Below are 24,386 nucleotides of genomic sequence, written 5' to 3' on the forward strand. Positions count from 1 at the left end.
CACCGGCAACAGCAGTCCCACTGCCGCCTCTCTGAGACTGTAGTCTACAGGCACCGGCAACAGCAGTCCCACTGCCGCCTCTCTGAGCCTGTAGTCTACAGGCACCGGCAACAGCAGTCCCACTGCCGCCTCTCTGAGCCTGTAGTCTACAGGCACCGGCAACAGCAGTCCCACTGCCGCCTCTCTGAGCCTGTAGTCTACAGGCACCGGCAACAGCAGTCCCACTGCCGCCTCTCTGAGCCTGTAGTCTACAGGCACCGGCAACAGCAGTCCCACTGCCGCCTCTCTGAGACTGTAGTCTACAGGCACCGGCAACAGCAGTCCCACTGCCGCCTCTCTGAGCCTGTAGTCTACAGGCACCGGCAACAGCAGTCCCACTGCCGCCCCTCTGAGACTGTAGTCTACAGGCACCGGCAACAGCAGTCCCACTGCCGCCTCTCTGAGCCTGTACCGGCAACAGCAGTCCCACTGCCGCCTCTCTGAGCCTGTAGTCTACAGGCACCGGCAACAGCAGTCCCACTGCCGCCTCTCTGAGCCTGTACCGGCAACAGCAGTCCCACTGCCGCCTCTCTGAGCCTGTACCGGCAACAGCAGTCCCACTGCCGCCTCTCTGAGCCTGTAGTCTACAGGCACCGGCAACAGCAGTCCCACTGCCGCCCCTCTGAGACTGTAGTCTACAGGCACCGGCAACAGCAGTCCCACTGCCGCCTCTCTGAGCCTGTAGTCTACAGGCACCGGCAACAGCAGTCCCACTGCCGCCTCTCTGAGCCTGTAGTCTACAGGCACCGGCAACAGCAGTCCCACTGCCGCCTCTCTGAGCCTGTAGTCTACAGGCACCGGCAACAGCAGTCCCACTGCCGCCTCTCTGAGCCTGTAGTCTACAGGCACCGGCAACAGCAGTCCCACTGCCGCCTCTCTGAGCCTGTAGTCTACAGGCACCGGCAACAGCAGTCCCACTGCCGCCTCTCTGAGCCTGTAGTCTACAGGCACCGGCAACAGCAGTCCCACTGCCGCCTCTCTGAGCCTGTAGTCTACAGGCACCGGCAACAGCAGTCCCACTGCCGCCTCTCTGAGCCTGTAGTCTACAGGCACCGGCAACAGCAGTCCCACTGCCGCCTCTCTGAGCCTGTAGTCTACAGGCACCGGCAACAGCAGTCCCACTGCCGCCTCTCTGCGCCTTTCAGTCTACTGGGAGTATTTCATATCTCTTGCTTCTGATATTGCTATTTTGCCCAGACTGTTGTCCATGTCTGATACTCTTCTATATTATTCCTTGTTAATATGCATTGACTCTCGATTGACAACACTACAAGAAACATACATTTATTTTTTTTTCATTTTACATTTTAGTCATTTAGCAGACGCTCTTATCCAGAGCGACTTACAGTTAGTGAGTGCATACATTGGGGTTGTTTACCAAGAATACAGTGAATGTTCCTAAGTGGGCGAGTTACAGTTTTGACTTTCATCTGCTTGAAAATCTTTGGCAAGACCTGAAAATGGTTGTCTAATGTCTAGCAATGAACAACAACCAATTTGACAGAGCTTGAAGAACATTGAAAATAATAAAAATGTGCAAATATTGTACAATCCAGGGGTGCAGAGCTCTGAGTGACCTACCCAGAAAGACTCACAGCTGTAATCGCTGCCAAAGGGGATTCTAACATGTATTGACTCAGGGGTGTGAATACTTATGTAAATTAGATCTGTCCATTTCATTTTTCACCAAAAAAAAAAATCTAAATATTTGAAAAACTTGTTTCACTGTCATTATAATCCATTTTAAATTCAGACTAACAACAAAATGTGGAATAAGTCAAGGTATGAATACTTACTAAAAAGGCAGATATGGGATTGATACACTTTCTAAAAAGCCAGATATGGGATTGATACACTTTCTAAAAAGGCAGATATGGGATTGATACACTTTCTAAAAAGGCAGATATGGGATTGATACACTTTCTAAAAGGCAGATATGGGATTGATACACTTTCTAAAAAGGCAGATATGGGATTGATACACTTTCTAAAAAGGCAGATATGGGATTGATACACTTTCTAAAAAGGCAGATATGGGATTGATACACTTTCTAAAAGGCAGATATGGGATTGATACACTTTCTAAAAAGGCAGATATGGGATTGATACACTTTCTAAAAAGGCAGATAAGGGATTGATACACTTTCTAAAAGGCAGATATGGGATTGATACACTTTCTAAAAAGGCAGATATGGGATTGATACACTTTCTAAAAAGCCAGATATGGGATTGATACACTTTCTAAAAAGGCAGATATGGGATTGATACACTTTCTAAAAAGGCAGATATGGGATTGATACACTTTCTAAAAGGCAGATATGGGATTGATACACTTTCTAAAAAGGCAGATAAGAAAATAGCTATGACCTACATTACATCTCTAACTGCCTGCTTGCAGGTGTTAAGTGTCTTCTTAAATGGTTTGTACTGATGAAGTCATAAAGCTCTGTTCATTTTTTAGTAGCACCTTTCACTTTTCGTATTCTTTCGAGCTCGGATTAAATTAATGATATTATTTTTGTATCTCAGGCTCCCCCGGTTATTCCTCTTCATGGTTTTGAGTGCGAGTACTTTTTGAACTCTACAGTTTTGTCAAACAATACAATGCCACGGACGTCTCAAGTTGAGGGAGAATGCAATTGACATGCGGACTGCAGGAATGTCCACCAGAGCTGTTGCAAGAGAATTGAATGTTTTTCTCTACCATAAGCCGCCTCCATCATTTTAGATAATTTGCCAGAATCTCCAACCGGCCTCACAAATGCAGACCATATGTACCCACGCCATCCCAGGACCTCCCCATCCGGCTTCTTCACCTGCGGGATCGTCTGAGACCAGCCACCCTGACAGCTGATGAAACTGTGGGTTTGCACAACCAAAGAATTTCTGCACAAACTGTCAGAAACCGTCTCAGGGAAGATCATCTGCGTGTTCGTCGTCCTCACCAGGGTCTTGACCTGACTGCAGTTTGGTGTCGTAACCGACTTCAGTGGGCAAATGCTAGATTAGTTACCATAATCAAATCTGGCTTTCCGATGTCTTAAAATGCACTGAACTAAATCCATCACAAAACAAATTCATATGTCTCGATTTAAGTGTTAAATATGCACTAATCCAAAATATCCAAGGTTAGAATTACACCTCATCTCCTAAAAATAGTAAAGTGACCCGCCATTATTACTTCCCAACACTGAGGCCCCTATGTAGTTAGGGTACCTCACATTCATATCATCATTCTCTAGGCTTTATAATGGAGCGGCCATCCATACCCTGTCATTCTCTAGGCTTTATAATGGAGCGGCCATCCATACCCTGTCATTCTCTAGGCTTTATAATGGAGTGGCCATCCATACCCTGTCATTCTCTAGGGTTTATAATGGAGCGGCCATCCATACCCTGTCATTCTCTAGGCTTTATAATGGAGTGGCCATCCATACCCTGTCATTCTCTAGGGTTTATAATGGAGCGGCCATCCATACCCTGTCATTCTCTAGGCTTTATAATGGAGCGGCCATCCATACCCTGTCATTCTCTAGGCTTTATAATGGAGCGGCCATCCATACCCTGTCATTCTCTAGGCTTTATAATGGAGCGGCCATCCATACCCTGTCATTCTCTAGGCTTTATAATGGAGCGGCCATCCATACCCTGTCATTCTCTAGGCTTTATAATGGAGCGGCCATCCATACCCTGTCATTCTCTAGGCTTTATAATGGAGCGGCCATCCATACCCTGTCATTCTCTAGGGTTTATAATGGAGCGGCCATCCATACCCTGTCATTCTCTAGGCTTTATAATGGAGCGGCCATCCATACCCTGTCATTCTCTAGGGTTTATAATGGAGCGGCCATCCATACCCTGTCATTCTCTAGGGTTTATAATGGAGCGGCCATCCATACCCTGTCATTCTCTAGGGTTTATAATGGAGCGGCCATCCATACCCTGTCATTCTCTAGGCTTTATAATGGAGCGGCCATCCATACCCTGTCATTCTCTAGGCTTTATAATGGAGCGGCCATCCATACCCTGTCATTCTCTAGGCTTTATAATGGAGCGGCCATCCATACCCTGTCATTCTCTAGGGTTTATAATGGAGCGGCCATCCATACCCTGTCATTCTCTAGGCTTTATAATGGAGCGGCCATCCATACCCTGTCATTCTCTAGGCTTTATAATGGAGCGGCCATCCATACCCTGTCATTCTCTAGGCTTTATAATGGAGCGGCCATCCATACCCTGTCATTCTCTAGGGTTTATAATGGAGCGGCCATCCATACCCTGTCATTCTCTAGGGTTTATAATGGAGCGGCCATCCATACCCTGTCATTCTCTAGGCTTTATAATGGAGCGGCCATCCATACCCTGTCATTCTCTAGGGTTTATAATGGAGCGGCCATCCATACCCTGTCATTCTCTAGGCTTTATAATGGAGCGGCCATCCATACCCTGTCATTCTCTAGGCTTTATAATGGAGCGGCCATCCATACCCTGTCATTCTCTAGGCTTTATAATGGAGCGGCCATCCATACCCTGTCATTCTCTAGGCTTTATAATGGAGCGGCCATCCATACCCTGTCATTCTCTAGGGTTTATAATGGAGCGGCCATCCATACCCTGTCATTCTCTAGGCTTTATAATGGAGCGGCCATCCATACCCTGTCATTCTCTAGGGTTTATAATGGAGCGGCCATCCATACCCTGTCATTCTCTAGGCTTTATAATGGAGCGGCCATCCATACCCTGTCATTCTCTAGGCTTTATAATGGAGCGGCCATCCATACCCTGTCATTCTCTAGGCTTTATAATGGAGCGGCCATCCATACCCTGTCATTCTCTAGGGTTTATAATGGAGCGGCCATCCATACCCTGTCATTCTCTAGGCTTTATAATGGAGCGGCCATCCATACCCTGTCATTCTCTAGGCTTTATAATGGAGCGGCCATCCATACCCTGTCATTCTAATCCTCACTTTGACTGTCCTCTGTCCCTGTCCTTTAACGTTTCTGTCTTATGCTAGCATGGTCAGGAGTTGGCATGACAACTAGTCCTCTGTTCCTATCCCTGTTAAATAATCCACTGGATGATGTTGTGTTAAGCCTAGATGAACCTAGATCGTCCCAAATGACAGCCTATCTTCTATATAGTGCACTACGACGCAATCTCAATTGCACTCCACACTGCCCTCACCCACCTAGATAAGAGGAATACCTACAGTGCATTCGGAAAGTATTCAGAACACTTGACTTTTTCCACATTTTGTTACGTTACAGCCTTATTCTAAAATGGATTAGAAAGAAGAAGAAAAAATCCTCAATCTACACACAATTCCCCATAATGACAAAGCGAAAAACAGGTTTTTATAAAAATGTTTTACCTTATTTACATAAGTATTCAGACCCTTTGCTATGAGACTCGAAATTGAGCTCAGGTGCATCAGGAGCTCCGAGACAGGATTGTGTCGAGGCACAGATCTGGGGAAGGGTACCAAAAAATGTCTGCAGCATTTAAGGTCCCCAAGAACACAGTGGCCTCCATCATTAAATGGAAGAAATTTGGAACCACCGAGACTCTTCCTAGAGCTGGCCGCCCTGGCCAAACTGAGCAATCGGAGGGAGAGAAGGGTCTTGGTCAGGGAGGTGACCAGGAACTCGATGGGCACTCTGACAGAGCTCTAGAGTTCCTCTGTGGAGATGGGAGAAACTTCCAGAAGGACAACCATCTTTGCAGCACTCCACCAAATCAGGCCTTTATGGTAGATTGGCCAGATGGAAGCCACTCCCCAGTAAAAGGCACATGACAGCCCCCTTATAGTTTGCCAAAAGGCACCTAAAGACTCTCAGACCATGAGAAACAAGATTCTCTGGTCTGATGAAACCAAGATTGAACTCTTTGGCCTGAATGCCAAGCGTCACGTCTGGAGGAAACCCTTCACCATCCCTAGGGTGAAGCATGGTGGTGGCAGCATCATGCTGTGGGGATGTTTTTCAGCGGCAGGGACTGGGAGACTAGTCAGGATCGAGGAAAAGATTAACGGAGCAAAGTACAGAGAGATCCTTGATGAAAAGCTGCTCCAGAGCACTCAGGACCTCAGACTGGGGCGAAGGTTCACCTTCCAACAGGACAACGACCCTAAGCACACAGCCAAGACAATGCAAGTCTCTGAATGTCCTTGAGTGGCCCAGCCAGAGCCCAGACTTGAAGCCGATCTAACAAAAACCAGTTTTTGCTTTGTCATTATGGGGTATTGTGTGTAGATTGATGTGGGCAAAATGTTTTTTAAATCAATTTTAGAATTAGGCTGTAAAGTAACAAAATGTGGAAAAGGTCAAGGAGTCTGAATACTTTCTGAATGCACTGTATGTGAGAATGCTGTTCATTGACTACAGCTCAGCATTCAACACCATATTGCCCTCCAAGCTCATCACTAAGCTAACGACCCTCGGACTAAACACCTCCCTCTGCAACTGGATCCTGGACTTCCTGACGGGCTGCCCCCAGGTGATGAGGGTAGGCAACAACACATCTGCCACTCTGATCCTCAACACAGGGGCCTCTCAGGGGTGTGTGCTTAGTCCCTTCCTGTAATCCCAGTTCACCCACGACTGCGTGGCCGCACAAGACTCCAACACCATCATCAAGCTTGCTGACGACACGACGGTGGCAGGCCTGATCACCGGCGACTATGAGACAGCCTACAGGGAGGAGGTCAGTGACCTGGGGGGAGCGCCTCTTCCCCCTCAGGAGGTTGAAAAGGTTTGGCATGGGCCCTCAGATCCTCAAAATGTTCTACAGCTGCACCACTGAGAGCATCTTGACTGGCTGCATCACCGCCTGGTATGGCAACAGCACCGCCCTCTATCGCATGGCGCTACAGAGGGTGGTGTGGAAAGTCCAGTACATCACTGGGGCTGAGCTCCCTGCCATCCAGGACCTCTATATCAGGCGGTGTGAAAGGAATGCCTGGAAAACCAGCCACCCAAACCATACTGTTCTCTCTGCTCCCGCACGGCATGGACCCTTCTCTTTTAACATGAAAACCTGAAAATGTTTGACCGGGGCTCTCTCTCTCACACACTTCCTTCCTGTGACTCTGCATACCACACACATTATCACGCACAGGCCTGGCGGCATACTGACAGGAAACCAATGCATTCTACACTATGTCCAACAAGGCTGTCAGAATGGTATCGGCTGATACGAGTATGTCAGAGCTCTAGGAAACAAATGTCAAGTTAAGCGGGTGCAACACTCAGATTAACACTAAAGTCCTTCAACGACAGTCTTCAAGTTAACGTCTTAAAGTGAGACAGGCCGTACCCATACTAGTGTACTACATACTTAAACTGCAATACTATGTACTCATGGTTGTATACTATTTAGAACGTACCATTTAGTAAAAAGTGTGCAGTATGCCACGGCCGCAACACAGCAGCAGCTCCTGATTGGCTGAGTAGGTGGGGCGGGGCTGAGTGCGGGTGGATGCATCGCATTAACCAGCCTGATAATAGCTCATTTACAATTAGATTAATTTCTCTAAACTCTGAATAGAATAGGAATGGAGTTATAGGCCTACTCAGGCTGGTTATAGACAGACTATCACATTCAACCTGTACCGTAGCCCATACAGCCCATCTATCCTATTTAAAAAGGACTGGAGACAGAAACAGATAATTTGGTTCCATTTCAACGTATTTATTAGTGAAACCAAAGTGCTGTAAGATATATAAATTCAATCAAATAGCCTAGTACCCACACTCAAACTGTTCAAATGTTCAAATCAAAAGGCCTGATTAACATGAAAAAAGTGGACAGTCGGGTGCATCACATATTCAGAACCGCTGGACAGCAACATAATAAAGTAAAGCACTGATCATTGGGAACAAGATCAGAATGATGCTGAGGCTTGATCCATACATTTAATAATTCAATAGGTAGCCTACAAAACTAAACCAATCCATGCGTTCAAATTAAAAGGCCTGATTAACATGACATCAATAACCCAGCCACATCCCCAGTCCCCGGTGCCGACACATTCAGAAATCAAAAGATGGTTTAGTATTTAGTTTAAAAGCTCTGATGATGGCCAAGAGAACAAGAAACACTTTTCAATGAGAAAACAGAAATCAGGTACAGTAAATATGGGACAGGGTGGTTGTTTAAACTACAGGGTATGTATCAGGTTACAGTAAATACGGGACAGGGTGGTTGTTTAAACTACAGGGTATGTATCAGGTTACAGTAAATACGGGACAGGGTGGTTGTTTAAACTACAGGGTATGTATCAGGTTACAGTAAATACGGGACAGGGTGGTTGTTTAAACTACAGGGTATGTATCAGGTTACAGTAAATACGGGACAGGGTGGTTGTTTAAACTACAGGGTATGTATCAGGTTACAGTAAATACGGGACAGGGTGGTTGTTTAAACTACAGGGTATGTATCAGGTTACAGTAAATACGGGACAGGGTGATTCCCTACATAGTACACTACTACTCTATGGGCCCTGGGCAAAAGTACCCTTACAAAAATGAATTTGTTGCTGCAAACGTCCTGCAAGTTTGTGGCAAATTTGCTGGAAACTAAATAGTGTGCCACAAAATGTTGCCAGAAGTTGGCAAATGTTTGCCACTAGTGGTGAATCTGCAGCAAACCTTTGTTATATTTATTGGCACTAGTGGTGAATCTGCAGCAAACCTTTGGCAACAATAATATTTATTGGCACTAGTGGCAAACAGTTCGCCAGAAGTTTTTTTCTGGCAAACAATTCTCTCAAGATTCTATTTGATTCTGCGGCAAACCTATGGCAACAATATTTATTGCTACTAGTGGCAAACAGTTTACCAGAAGCCGTTTCTGGTGAACATGAGTTCCAAGAACAGAAACAGTTGACGACCACTCAAGGGAAATCAGAAAAATGCGTTAGAAAATAGAAACCAAGCTCTTCAGCTAACTACCAAAGGTGTCCGTTGAGTGTCTAACTTATTAATACAAATTCCTAATAAACTTTGAAAGTGTGTTAGCTTATCCAGTTAGCAATGTCATGTTTTATGGGATAGAGTGAAACACATTTTGTTGATACCAGTTTCAATCTGTCAGTGCCATTGACAGGCTAGCGCTTAGCTAGCTAGCTAACATCAGCTATCATATTTTTTGCACAATTAATGTGATAGCTGGCTAGCTAACTAATGATTTGCCTAAACACTTATAGAAACACTTACAGAAACACATGTTTTGATGAATTTTTTGCTGTCTTTTAACACCAACATGTCAATATGCTAGTGTCACTGTTTAGTAGCATGCTAACTAGCACAACAGCTAATGTAGCAACAATATGAACTGACCTGTCATGAAAGCAAGACTTCACTTTTGCAGATGGACACCTTTCCCCTACCCGTGGTGTTGGAAGAGGCTGTATTGGGAGGAGGATGCATCAACACCCTGGAAAGATGTTTGTGGTGAACTCATAACACTTTTTTTTTGGTGATATTTTTCTGTATTGTCTTCAAGCTTGATAAAAGGTAAGCAAATGCATGTATTCTCATAAAATGTACTCCATACATACATTCATTCATTGTAACAATTAGATCGTTCAATGCTTTAAACTAGTAGCTAGCTCATCCTGATCATGTTGTTCTTCTCTCTTTCTAGAAGCAAATCAGTTACAAAAATACAGACTGAGGCCTTCAATTCAAACTGAGGACAGACTGAGGCCTTCAAATCAAACTGAGGACAGAGACATATGTGTGCACCAGGTCAAGGCTTCTTGCACGCATGGCTTTGAGATGCAAGTTAACAATCGTTTATTTTGGAACAATAATATGAATTGCCATATTAGGCATAACTCAATATGATGCTTTTCTTCCATCCAAGCCTTTTACACCCGAGTCGGGAAGAAGAGACAACTAGTAGACAACAGTCTTTTAATGATGAAGTCCCCAGTCTAGATTGAATATCATAATTAGTTGATTAGTTTGAATTAATTGCGTTGATATCAGTCGATGTCATATTGAGCCCAAGTCTCTTTTTCAAATGAGCCCTGCAGAATACAAACATCAATACAAAACACAAAATACAAAAAATGACAAAACATGATATATAAAAAAACTTTAACACAATCTTCACTTAGCATTCCCACTAATTAGCCGCTGAGTCTCCCTTTTAGGATGCCAAAATAGGAAAATGTTTTCAGTATCCTAATTGTATTTTTGTTTTGTGTTTTCTGATTGTTTCTACAGGGCCGCCATCACCAAAGTTCACTCAAAAAAGAAAATGGATCTGAACTAGGTTCAATTGAGTTGTTGTTGTTTTAAATTGGTTGGTTAATTATTGTTTTAGACTTCCATTGGTTGAAAGCTTTTGCTCAGTTATTACTTGTCTCATGTAAATAATTATGTAGTTTCCCCTTTAAACATCCTAATATCAACATCCTAATAGTGTTCACATCTCATGTAAATGTTGTAGCTACATAAACATATTCAATAAACCATTTTTTGGGGGGAAAATATCCACTATTTGCCATTTTCTTCATTAGCATGCTGATTATTTCAAGTTAAGAAACTGAATACATTTTGTTTACTATATTTAGTTCTCTGTGAGAAGCAAGTTCATTTTAAGTTGTGTGATTTGGTTTATGTAGATACAGTAAACGAAACCCTGATTGAATTTGCAGCAAACAGTAGAACGTTCGCCACAAGTTTCCCCAGAAGTTCACAAGTGGCAGCAAGTTCGCCACAAAACTAAATTTGCATGTGAAAATAAGCGGCGAATTGGCCAAAGGTTTGCCACAACTGTTTGCCAGAAGCCAGATTCTTCGGTAAGGGTAGAGCACTTTGTAGAGAATAGGGTGTAATTTGGGATACACCGCCAGAATAGGGTGTAATTTGGGATACACACGCTGTACGACTGCCAAACTCCAGTCGGTGATTCCAGAGATATTTCTCTCTCTGACTGACCCAGAGCATTCTTTTATTTTCAAGGTCACGTACGTCATCATCACACGCACGCATGCCCACACACACACACACACACACACACCCCGACGTGTTCAGCCCACATCCTCAGAGGAGAGTGTTGCTAGTGGAACAGTGAAATACAGCCCCATTGTGTCTGTCCAGATGGTCAGTGATAGATTACTGGGTGGGGCCGTTTCCATCACTGGGCTGTACACTTTCCCTCTCACACTTTCCCCTGGGTGTTTCCCAAATGGTACCCTATTCCCTATATAGTGCACAACGTTTGACCAATAGGACATACCCCACTTTGTTATTGTACATCACTTCCAAAAAAAATACAAATGAAATACAAATGTATCCCAGTCCTGTACAGAAAATAAAGTTTGATATACACTACACACCTGCTTGTCCAACATCTCATTCCATAATCATGGGAATTAATATGGAGTTGGTCCCCCCCCCTTTGCTGCTATAACAGCCTCCACTCTTCTGGGAAGGCTTTCCACTAGATGTTGGAACATTGCTGCGGGGACCTTCTTCCACTCAGCCACAAGCGCATTAGTGAGGTCGGGGACTGATGTTGGGCGATTAACCCTGGATCGCAGCCGGAGTTCCAATTCAGTTCCAAAAGTGTTAGATGGGGTTGAGGTCAGGGCTCTGTGCAGGCCAGTCAAGTTCTTCCACACCGATCTAGACAAACCATTTCAGTATGGACCAACCACCATGTCAAGACAAAGGGGTGGCTACTTTGAAGAATCTAAAATATATTTTCATTTGTTTAACACTTTTCTGGTTACTACATGATTCCATATGTGTTATTTCATCGTTTTGATGTCTTCACTATTATTCTACAATGTAGAAAATAGTAAAAATAAAGAAAAACCTTGAATGAGTAGGTGTGTCCAAACTTTTGACTGGTAACGATATTATAACCGCGATCGATAATAGACAGTACTGTGCAGCCGTCTTCATCGACCTGGCCAAGGCTTTCGACTCTGTCAACCACCGCATTCTTATTGGCAGACTAAATAGCCTTGGTTTCTCAAATGACTGCCTCGCCTGGTTCACCAACTACTTCTCAGATAGAGTTCAGTGTGTCAAATCGGAGGGCCTGTTGTCTGGACCTATGGCAGTCTCTATGGGGGTGCCACAGGGTTCAATTCTTGGGCCGACTCTTTTCTCTGTGTATATCAATGATGTCGCTCTTGCTGCTGGTGACTCTCAGATCCACCTCTACGCAGACGACACAATTTTGTATACATCTGGCCCTTCATTGGACACTGTGTTAACAAACCTCCAAACGAGCTTCAATGCCATACAACACTCCTTCAGTAGCCTCCAACTGCTCTTAAACACTAGTAAAACTAAATGCATGCTCTTCAATCGAACGCTGCTGGCACCCGCCCACCCGACTAGAATCACCACTCTCGACGGGTCTGACCTAGAGTATGTGGACAACTACAAATACCTAGGTGTCTGGTTAGACTGTAAACTCTCCTTCCAGACTCACATTAAGAATCTCCAATCCAAAGTTAAATCTAGAATCGGCTTCCTATTTCGCAACAAAGCCTCCTTCACTCATGCTGCCAAACATGCCCTCGTAAAACTGACTATCCTACCGATCCTTGACTTCGGCGATGTCATTTACAAAATAGCCTCCAACACTCTACTCAGCAAATTGGATGTAGTCTATCACAGTGCCATCCGTTTTGTCTCCAAAGCCCCATATACTACCCACCACTGTGACCTGTACGCTCTTGTTGGCTGGCCCTCACTACATATTCGTTGTCAAACCCACTGGCTCCAGGCCATCTATAAATCACTGCTAGGCAAATCCCCGCCTTATCTTAGCTCATTGGTCACCATAGCAGCACCCACCCGTAGTCTGCGCTCCAGCAGGTATATCTCACTGGTCATTCCCAAAGCCAACACCTCCTTTGGCCGCCATTCCTTCCAGTTCTCTGCTGCCAATGACTGGAACGAATTGCAAAAATCTCTGAAGCTGGAGACCCTTATCTCCCTCACTAACTTTAAGCATCAGTTGTCAGAGCACCTTACCGATCACTGCACCTGTACACAGCCCATCTGAAATTAGCCCACCCAACTACCTCATCCCTATATTGTTATTTATTTTGCTCTTTTGCACCCCAGTATCTCTATTTGCACATAATCTCTTGCTTTATCTTGGCCAGGTCGCAGTTGTAAATGAGAACTTGTTCTCAACTGGCTTAGCTGGATAAATAAAGGTGAAAAAAAAAATAAAAAAAAAATAAAAAAAAGTGTACTACATACATGCATGCATGCATGCATACAGTGCAATCGGAAAGTATTCAGACCCCTTCCTTTTTTACACATTTTGTTACGTTACAGCCTTATTCTCCTTTGCCAAGATAACCCATCCACCTGACAGGTGTGGCATATCAAGAAGCTGATTAAACAGCATGATCATTACACAGGTGCACTTTGTGCTGGGGACAATAAAAGGTACTAAAATGTGCAAATTTAGATTATATATATATTTTTTTTGGTCATTCAGCAGACGCTCTTATCCAGAGCAACTTACAGGAGCAATTAGGGTTAAGTGCCTTGCTCAAGGGCACGTCGACAGATTTTTCACCTAGTCAGCTCGGGGATTAGAACCAGCGACCTTTCGGTTTCTGGCACAACGCTCTTAACCACTAAGCTACCTGCCGCCCCGATGTAAGTTATTGTAAGATGTAAGTTATTATTGTTTTTTTCACACAACACAATGCCACAGATGTCTCAAGTTTTGAGGGAGTGTGCATTTGGCATGCAGACTGCAGGAATGTCCACCAGAACTGTTGCCAGAGAATTGAATATTCATTTCTCTACTATAAGCCGCCTCCAATGTCATTTTAGAGGCCTACTCACCAGAAATGTCACCCATTGAGCATGTTTGGGATGCTCTGGATCGATGTGTATGGCAGCGTGTTCCAGTTCCTACCAATATCCAGCAACTTCGCACAGCCATTGAAGAGGAGTTGTGCAACATTCCACAGGCCACAATAAACAGCCCGATCAACTCTATGCGAAGGAGATGTGTCGTGCTGCAAATGGTCACACCAGATACGGACTGGTTTACTGATCCACGCTTTTACCTTTTTTTTAAGGTATCTGTGACCAACAGATGCATATCTGTATTCCCAGTCATGTGAAATCCATAGGTTAGGGCCTGATGAATTTATTTCAATTGACTGATGTCCTTATATGAACTTAAACTCAGTACAATCTTGTTGTGTTTATATTTGTGTTCAGTGTACATAATAATAATAATAATAATAATAATAATAATAATAATAGCAGATGCTTTAATCCAAAGCGACTTACAGTCAATGTGTGCATACATTTTTACGTATGGGTGGTCCTGGGAATCGAACCCACTACCCTGGCGTTACAAGCGCCATAATCTACCGACTGAGCTACAAAGGACCACATCCTAAAACTAGTACAATACTTTATCAGACTAGGCCCCAAACCAAAGCCAATAACAATACACCATCATTCATACATAAAACTAGGCCCCAAACCAAAGCCAATAACAATATACCATCATTCATACATAAAACTAGGCCCCAAACCAAAGCCAATAACAATATACCCTCATTCATATATAAAAAACTGTCCTCCTAACTCATCTGAAAACTAAAAACTGTCCAAACCCTGAGACAATAAGACAATAAGGAACAACGTGCTCCAGCCTAACGCCACTCAACGTATTGTCTGTTGTGACGGAGGACTAGGAAGAGAAGGAGTGTCACGGGAAGGAGTGTTATTTACAACAGTTCTTCTTTAGAAGGCGCGGAGGAACGCAGGGAGGAAACTGCGGCGAGAGAGAGAGAGAGAGAGAGAGAGTTGTCTGTCTAGTGTGACAAACAGATTCACTCCGACTAGTACAGACCTGCCAAATCAAAATCATCAGCATCGCCTAAGACTGAGAAAACTAACACACAATCAAACATCAAACGGAGAATGCACAGTGGTGACCCACATGTTCACAGACACACATTCCATTTTTAGTAGCGACTCTTATCCAGAGAGACTGACAGAAGTGAGTGCATACATTTTTCGTACTGATCCGCCGTGGGAATCGAACCCACAACCCTGGCCTTGCAAGCGCCATGCTCTACCACCTGAGCCACAAAGCACCGACCACACACAATATCAGTTTCAGCTACAGAGAATAAAGGCCAAGCACAATGTTAGTTTAAAGAGGTGTTGGTACACGGTTGCTTCATTACTTTCCAGTAACTTCTTGAAACGTGTTAGATTATGTCCCGTTTTTTGGCCAGTCCGTCAGTTTACAAATAGTACTGCCAAATTTGAAAACAAACATGAACATGACCCTGAATCTAAACACTCTGGTCTTTCACCAAAGTCTGGTCTGGTCTGACTGAAGACATAGGCTTCACCCAAAAAGTAGTGCACTATATAGGGAATAGGGTGCCATTCTCTGGTCTAAAGTAGTGCACTATATAGGGAATAGGGTGCCATTCTCTGGTCTAAAGTAGTGCACTATATAGGGAATAGGGTGCCATTCTCTGGTCTAAAGTAGTGCACTATATAGGGAATAGGGTGGCATCCTCTGGTCAAAAGTAGTGCACTATATAGGGAATAGGGTGGCATCCTCTGGTCTAAAGTAGTGCACTATATAGGGAATAGGGTGGCATCCTCTGGTCAAAAGTAGTGCACTATATAGGGAATAGGGTGGCATCCTCTGGTCTAAAGTAGTGCACTATATAGGGAATAGGGTGGCATCCTCTGGTCTAAAGTAGTGCACTATATAGGGAATAGGGTGGCATCCTCTGGTCTAAAGTAGTGCACTATATAGGGAATAGGGTGGCATCCTCTGGTCTAAAGTAGTGCACTATATAGGGAATAGGGTGGCATCCTCTGGTCTAAAGTAGTGCACTATATAGGGAATAGGGTGGCATCCTCTGGTCTAAAGTAGTGCACTATATAGGGAATAGGGTGGCATCCTCTGGTCTAAAGTAGTGCACTATATAGGGAATAGGGTGCCATTCTCTGGTCTAAAGTAGTGCACTATATAGGGAATAGGGTGGCATCCTCTGGTCTAAAGTAGTGCACTATATAGGGAATAGGGTGCCATTCTCTGGTCTAAAGTAGTGCACTATATAGGGAATAGGATGCTATTTGGGACACAGACACAGCCATATTCCACTACAGCATCAGAGAGGAGGTTGAAGGACGGAGGTTAAAGGAATAACTAATGACAGAGCACATCTGGTTTAGAGGAGACTAACTCTAACCCTTCTGTATTTTAGAGAAGAGACTAACTCTAACCCTTCTATCTTTTAGAGAAGAGGAGACTAACTCTAACCCTTCTATCTTGTAGAGAGGAGACTTACTAACCCTTCTATCTTTTAGAGAAGAGACTAACTCTAACCCTTCTATCTTTTAGAGAAGAGACTAACTCTAACCCTTCTATCTTTTAGAGAAGAGGAGACTAACTCTAACCCTTCTATCTTTTAGAGAAGAACCTAACTCTAACCCTTCTATCTTTTAGAGAAGAGACTAACTCTAACCCTTCTATCTTTTAGAGAAGATGAGACAAACTCTAACCCTTCTATCTTTTAGAGAAGAGGAGACTAACTCTAACCCTTCTATCTTTTAGAGAAGAACCTAACTCTAACCCTTCTATCTTTTAGAGAAGAGGAGACTAACTCTAACCCTTCTATCTTGTAGAGAGGAGACTTACTAACCCTTCTATCTTTTAGAGAAGAGACTAACTCTAACCCTTCTATCTTTTAGAGAAGAGACTAACTCTAACCCTTCTATCTTTTAGAGAAGAGGAGACTAACTCTAACCCTTCTATCTTTTAGAGAAGAACCTAACTCTAACCCTTCTATCTTTTAGAGAAGAGACTAACTCTAACCCTTCTATCTTTTAGAGAAGAGGAGACTAACTCTAACCCTTCTATCTTTTAGAGAGGAGACTTACTAACCCTTCTATCTTTTAGAGAAGAGACTAACTCTAACCCTTCTATCTTTTAGAGAAGAGACTAACTCTAACCCTTCTATCTTTTAGAGAAGAGGAGACTAACTCTAACCCTTCTATCTTTTAGAGAGGAGACTAACTCTAACCCTTCTATCTTTTAGAGAAGAGACTAACTCTAACCCTTCTATCTTTTAGAGAAGAGATTAACTCTAACCCTTCTATCTTTTAGAGAAGAAGAGACTAACTAACCCTTCTATCTTTTGGAGAAGAGGAGACTAACTCTAACCCTTCTATCTTTTAGAGAAGAGACTAACTCTAACCCTTCTATCTTTTAGAGAAGAGACTAACTCTAACCCTTCTATCTTTTAGAGAAGAGATTAACTCTAACCCTTTTATCTTTTAGAGAAGAAGAGACTAACTAACCCTTCTATCTTTTAGAGAATAAGAGACTAACTCTAACCCTTCTATCTTTTAGAGAAGAAGAGACTAACTCTAACCCTTCTATCTTTTAGAGAAGAGACTAACTCTAACCCTTCTATCTTTAAGAGAAGAAGAGACTAACTAACCCTTCTATCTTTTAGAGAAGAAGAGACTAACTAACCCTTCTATCTTTTAGAGAAGAGGATACTAACTCTAACCCTTCTATCTTTTAGAGAAGAAGAGACTAACTCTAACCCTTCTATCTTTTAGAGAAGAGACTAACTCTAACCCTTCTATCTTTTAGAGAAGAGACTAACTCTAACCCTTTTATATTTTAGAGAAGAGACTAACTCTAACACTTCTATCTTTTAGAGAAGAAGAGACTAACTAACCCTTCTATCTTTTAGAGAAGAGACTAACTCTAACCCTTCTATCTTTTAGAGAAGAGACTAACTCTAACCCTTCTATCTTTTAGAGAAGAGACTAACTCTAACCCTTCTATCTTTTAGAGAAGAGACTAACTCTAACCCTTCTATCTTTTAGGGCCCATAATGCACTATGAAGGGAATAAGGTGCTATTTGGGATGCATCCTACATGTCTGTTTTCATCACTCATCTATTATACACTGACGTTCTCTCTCCCTCACACACATCATTTCATCACCTGATGAGGTCATTCCTGTCTCTCCTCTCCTCACTCATTTCATCCCCTGATGAGGTCATTACTGTCTCTCCTCTCCTCACTCATTTCATCCCCTGATGAGGTCATTACTGTCTCTCCTCTCCTCACTCATTTCATCCCCTGATGAGGTCATTACTGCCTCTCCTCTCCTCACTCATTTCATCCCCTGATGAGGTCATTACTGTCTCTCTCCCTCACACACATCATTTCATCCCCTGATGAGGTCATTACCGTCTCTCCTCTCCTCACTCATTTCATCCCCTGATGAGGTCATTACTGCCTCTCCTCTCCTCACTCATTTCATCCCCTGATGAGGTCATTACTGTCTCTCTCCCTCACACACATCATTTCATCCCCTGATGAGGTCATTACCGTCTCTCCTCTCCTCACTCATTTCATCCCCTGATGAGGTCATTACTGTCTCTCCTCTCCTCACTCATTTCATCCCCTGATGAGGTCATTACTGCCTCTCCTCACTAATTTCATCCCCTGATGAGGTCATTACTGTCTCTCCTCTCCTCACTCATTTCATCCCCTGATGAGGTCATTACTGTCTCTCCTCTCCTCACTCATTTCATCCCCTGATGAGGTCATTACTGTCTCTCCTCTCCTCACTCGTTTCATCCCCTGATGAGGTCATTACTGCCTCTCCTCTCCTCACTCATTTCATCCCCTGATGAGGTCATTACTGTCTCTCCTCTCCTCACTAATTTCATCCCCTGATGAGGTCATTACTGCCTCTCCTCTCCTCACTCATTTCATCCCCTGATGAGGTCATTACTGTCTCTCCTCTCCTCACTCATTTCATCCCCTGATGAGGTCATTACTGTCTCTCCTCTCCTCACTCATTTCATCCCCTGATGAGGTCATTACTGTCTCTCCTCTCCTCACACTCCTTTTCTGGTATTTTGGTTCAGGCTGCTATGGGATCCCTTCCAGAAGGAAAACGGTCAAAGCAGCACTCCAGATATTTCCATGTGTGTCATGGAATGGGGAGGGGGGGGGGGGGGGGGGGGGGTCAGAATGGAAAGCTAAATAGTTTAATGTCACTCTAAACCTTCTTGACGGTCTCAGGCAGGGCATCGTATCAGTTAGCCATATTTCTAAGGTCACTCACACCTCACATTATAACTCAGTTTGTTTTGACTGCGTCCAAAATGGCACCCTTTCCCTATATAGTACCCTACTTTAGGCCAGTCAGACTGTGTGCTAACTAACTAACTGACTTTATTTAGATACTGGCTGTAGTAGGGACTCAGGACTGTGTTCAGACTCATCAACAGCTTGTTCATTAGATGTATTAGACGTCAACTGCTAGCCTGTTGACATGCAATAACTAAGTGGACTATCTACAGTTCAGAAACCCTCACTAACAGTACTACCTACCTACCTACCTATCCATATATCTATATATTACGATATCTATATATCATAGGAGTTATAGATCTATAAAAAAATGTAAATAAATGACCACGTCTTTCATTTTCTATTTTATAAATTAGCTGTTGGCTTGACATAAGATGTTTATTCAGTAGGGAGTTTTCTAGGAGGAGTAACTACCATATGCCTCTGTAGCTATCAGGTATGTTCTCTGGATAGTTCACTGATAATCTCCCTCGATCTGGGGCTCCACGCAAGATCTCACCCCGTGGGGTCAAAATGATCACAAGAACGGTGAGCAAAAATCCCAGAACCACACGGGGGGACCTAGTGAATGACCTGCAGAGAGCTGGGACCAAAGTAACAAAGCCTACCATCAGTAACACACTACGCCGCTAGGGACTCAAATCCTGCAGTGCCAGACGTGACGTCATTGCCAACAAAGGGTATAAAACAAAGTATTGAGAAACTTTTGTTATTGACCAAATACTTATTTTCCACCATAATTTGCAAATAAATTCATTAAAAATCCTACAATGTGATTTTCTGGAATTTATTTTCTGAATTTGTCTGTCATAGTTGACGTGTACCTATGATGAAAATTACAGGCCTCTCTAATCTTTTTAAGTGGGAGAACTTGCACAATTGGTGGCTGCCTAAATACTTTTTTCCCCACTGTATCTTACTTGCTGAGGGTGAGTATAGTATGGTTATAATATCTTACTTGCTGAGGGTGAGTATAGTATGGTTATAGTATCTTACTTGCTGAGGGTGAGTATAGTATGGTTATAGTATCTTACTTGCTGAGGGTGAGTATAGTATGGTTATAGTATCTTACTTGCTGAGGGTGAGTATAGTATGGTTATAGTATCTTACTTGCTGAGGGTGAGTATAGTATGGTTATAATATCTTACTTGCTGAGGGTGAGTATAGTATGGTTATAATATCTTACTTGCTGAGGGTGAGTATAGTATGGTTATAGTATCTTACTTGCTGAGGGTGAGTATAGTATGGTTATAATATCTTACTTGCTGAGGGTGAGTATAGTATGGTTATAATATCTTACTTGCTGAGGGTGAGTATAGTATGGTTATAGTATCTTACTTGCTGAGGGTGAGTATAGTATGGTTATAATATCTTACTTGCTGAGGGTGAGTATAGTATGGTTATAATATCTTACTTGCTGAGGGTGAGTATAGTATGTTTATTATATCTTACTTGCTGAGGGTGAGTATAGTATGGTTATAATATCTTACTTGCTGAGGGTGAGTATAGTATGGTTATAATATCTTACTTGCTGAGGGTGAGTATAGTATGGTTATAATATCTTACTTGCTGAGGGTGAGTATAGTATGGTTATAGTATATTACTTGCTGAGGGTGAGTATAGTATGGTTATAATATCTTACTTGCTGAGGGTGAGGGTGAGCGACTCCTCTGCTGCTCTGATCTTGTTCTGTGCCTCCACATGGGTCATGTCTTCTGCGTTGGTCTCCCCGATGGACACCACCCAATCTCCCACGCCCACACCGGCCTGCACGGCCTTACCCCCGGGGGTCAGCTGTAGAGAGAGAGAGGGGGGGGGTTGTTGTTCTCAACCTTCAGATTCCACTTTATTTTCTTACAGCAACAACACAGGACAGGTTCACTCATACAGAAATATGACCTTGGTCTATTAATGCCGGTCACCCGACACAAACACACGTGACCATTACCCGTGAAATCCCACTGAACATTCTTCAGCCTTTCAGTTTCACCCAACAATTTACCTGCATGAGTACATGTGAAATACAATAATCATCTACTATTTCCTCTCTGAGTCTCTGAATATTTTCAGGGTTAAAAGGAACAAAAATCTAAAATCTGCCATAAACGATACTGTGCTTATTCAAATATGGTTCCAAGACATGCATGTAAATGGTATTTTTCTGAGGCTAAACTACTATAACTGATACATAACAATGCAATACATGTTATTGAGTCAGTAGCAGGGCTGATCTAAAGGGAAGAACAGGAGGATATCTAGTCAGTAGCAGGGCTGATCTAAAGGGAAGAACAGGAGGATATCTAGTCAGTAGCAGGGCTGATCTAAAGGGAAGAACAGGAGGATATCTAGTCAGTAGCAGGGCTGATCTAAAGGGAAGAACAGGAGGATATCTAGTCAGTAGCAGGGCTGATCTAAAGGGAAGAACAGGAGGATCTCTAGTCAGTAGCAGGGCTGATCTAAAGGGAAGAACAGGAGGATATCTAGTCAGTAGCAGGGCTGATCTAAAGGGAAGAACAGGAGGATATCTAGTCAGTAGCTGGTCTAAAGGGAAGAACAGGAGGATATCTAGTCAGTAGCAGGGCTGATCTAAAGGGAAGAACAGGAGGATATCTAGTCAGTAGCAGGGCTGATCTAAAGGGAAGAACAGGAGGATATCTAGTCAGTAGCAGGGCTGATCTAAAGGGAAGAACAGGAGGATATCTAGTCAGTAGCAGGGCTGCTCTAAAGGGAAGAACAGGAGGATATCTAGTCAGTAGCAGGGCTGGTCTAAAGGGAAGAACAGGAGGATATCTAGTCAGTAGCAGGGCTGATCTAAAGGGAAGAACAGGAGGATATCTAGTCAGTAGGGAAGAACAGGAGGATATCTAGTCAGTAGATGATCTAAAGGGAAGAACAGGAGGATATCTAGTCAGTAGCAGGGCTGATCTAAAGGGAAGAACAGGAGGATATCTAGTCAGTAGCTGGTCTAAAGGGAAGAACAGGAGGATATCTAGTCAGTAGCTGATCTAAAGGGAAGAACAGGAGGATATCTAGTCAGTAGCAGGGCTGATCTAAAGGGAAGAACAGGAGGATATCTAGTCAGTAGCTGGTCTAAAGGGAAGAACAGGAGGATATCTAGTCAGTAGCAGGGCTGATCTAAAGGGAAGAACAGGAGGATATCTAGTCAGTAGCTGGTCTAAAGGGAAGAACAGGAGGATATCTAGTCAGTAGCAGGGCTGATCTAAAGGGAAGAACAGGAGGATATCTAGTCAGTAGATGATCTAAAGGGAAGAACAGGAGGATATCTAGTCAGTAGCAGGGCTGATCTAAAGAAGAACAGGAGGATATCTAGTCAGTAGCAGGGCTGATCTAAAGGGAAGAACAGGAGGATATCTAGTCAGTAGCAGGGCTGATCTAAAGGGAAGAACAGGAGGATATCTAGTCAGTAGGGAAGAACAGGAGGATATCTAGTCAGTAGATGATCTAAAGGGAAGAACAGGAGGATATCTAGTCAGTAGGGAAGAACAGGAGGATATCTAGTCAGTAGATGATCTAAAGGGAAGAACAGGAGGATATCTAGTCAGTAGCAGGGCTGATCTAAAGGGAAGAACCGGAGGATATCTAGTCAGTAGCAGGGCTGATCTAAAGGGAAGAACAGGAGGATATCTAGTCAGTAGCAGGGCTGATCTAAAGGGAAGAACAGGAGGATATCTAGTCAGTAGCAGGTCTAAAGGGAAGAACAGGAGGATATCTAGTCAGTAGCAGGGCTGATCTAAAGGGAAGAACAGGAGGATATCTAGTCAGTAGCAGGGCTGCTCTAAAGGGAAGAACAGGAGGATATCTAGTCAGTAGCAGGGCTGATCTAAAGGGAAGAACAGGAGGATATCTAGTCAGTAGCAGGGCTGATCTAAAGGGAAGAACAGGAGGATATCTAGTCAGTAGCAGGGCTGATCTAAAGGGAAGAACAGGAGGATATCTAGTCAGTAAAAGGTCTAAAGGGAAGAACAGGAGGATATCTAGTCAGTAGCAGGGCTGGTCTAAAGGGAAGAACAGGAGGATATCTAGTCAGTAGCAGGGCTGATCTAAAGGGAAGAACAGGAGGATATCTAGTCAGTAGCAGGGCTGATCTAAAGGGAAGAACAGGAGGATATCTAGTCAGTAGCAGGGCTGATCTAAAGGGAAGAACAGGAGGATATCTAGTCAGTAGCAGGGCTGCTCTAAAGGGAAGAACAGGAGGATATCTAGTCAGTAGCAGGGCTGATCTAAAGGGAAGAACAGGAGGATATCTAGTCAGTAGCAGGGCTGATCTAAAGGGAAGAACAGGAGGATATCTAGTCAGTAGCAGGGCTGATCTAAAGGGAAGAACAGGAGGATATCTAGTCAGTAGCAGGGCTGATCTAAAGGGAAGAACAGGAGGATATCTAGTCAGTAGCAGGGCTGATCATACGTCGGGACTACCGGCCGTGGTGACTCCTTGCTGTCCCCAGTCCGCCTGGCCTTGCTGCTATTCCAGTTTCAACTGTTCTGCCTGCGGTTATGGAACCCCTACCTGTCCCAGACCTGCTGTTTTCAACTCTTAATGATCGGCTATGAAAAGCCAACTGAGATTTATTCCTGATTATTATTTGACCATGCTTGTCACTTATGAACATTTTTGAACATCTTGGCATGGTTCTGTTATAACCTCCACCCGGCACAGCCAGAAGAGGACTGGCCACCCCTCATAGCCTGGTTCCTCTCTAGGTTTCTTCCTAGGTTTTGGCCTTTCTAGGGAGTTTTTCCTAGCCACCGTGCTTCTACACCTGCATTACTAGCTGTTTGGGGTTTTAGGCTGGGTTTCTGTACAGCACTTCGAGATATTAGCTGATGTACGAAGGGCTATATAAAATAAAATTGATTGATTGATTGATAAAGGGAAGAACAGGAGGATATCTAGTCAGTAGCAGGGCTGATCTAAAGGGAAGAACAGGAGGATATCTAGTCAGTAGCAGGGCTGATCTAAAGGGAAGAACAGGAGGATATCTAGTCAGTAGGGAAGAACAGGAGGATATCTAGTCAGTAGCAGGTCTAAAGGGAAGAACAGGAGGATATCTAGTCAGTAGCAGGGCTGATCTAAAGGGAAGAACAGGAGGATCTCTAGTCAGCAGCAGGGCTGATCTAAAGGGAAGAACAGGAGGATATCTAGTCAGTAGC

General features: G+C 43.6%; 1 protein-coding gene across 1 annotated transcript in view; it reads right to left on the bottom strand.

Annotated features, from left to right (window-relative positions):
• The window catches only part of LOC311114317 (PDZ and LIM domain protein 7-like), a 101,503-nt gene that overhangs the window by 42,151 nt on the left and 34,966 nt on the right, over positions 1 to 24,386 (bottom strand). The window contains exon 3 of the mRNA XM_084189580.1: positions 20,857 to 21,008. Within this exon, the coding sequence (XP_084045706.1) occupies positions 20,857 to 21,008 (152 nt within the window). The remainder of the gene's footprint in view (positions 1 to 20,856; positions 21,009 to 24,386) is intronic.

Source organism: Coregonus lavaretus (genome assembly GCF_964263955.1).
Source record: "Coregonus lavaretus genome assembly, contig: HAP1_SCAFFOLD_646, whole genome shotgun sequence".
Taxonomy (NCBI): domain Eukaryota; kingdom Metazoa; phylum Chordata; class Actinopteri; order Salmoniformes; family Salmonidae; genus Coregonus; species Coregonus lavaretus.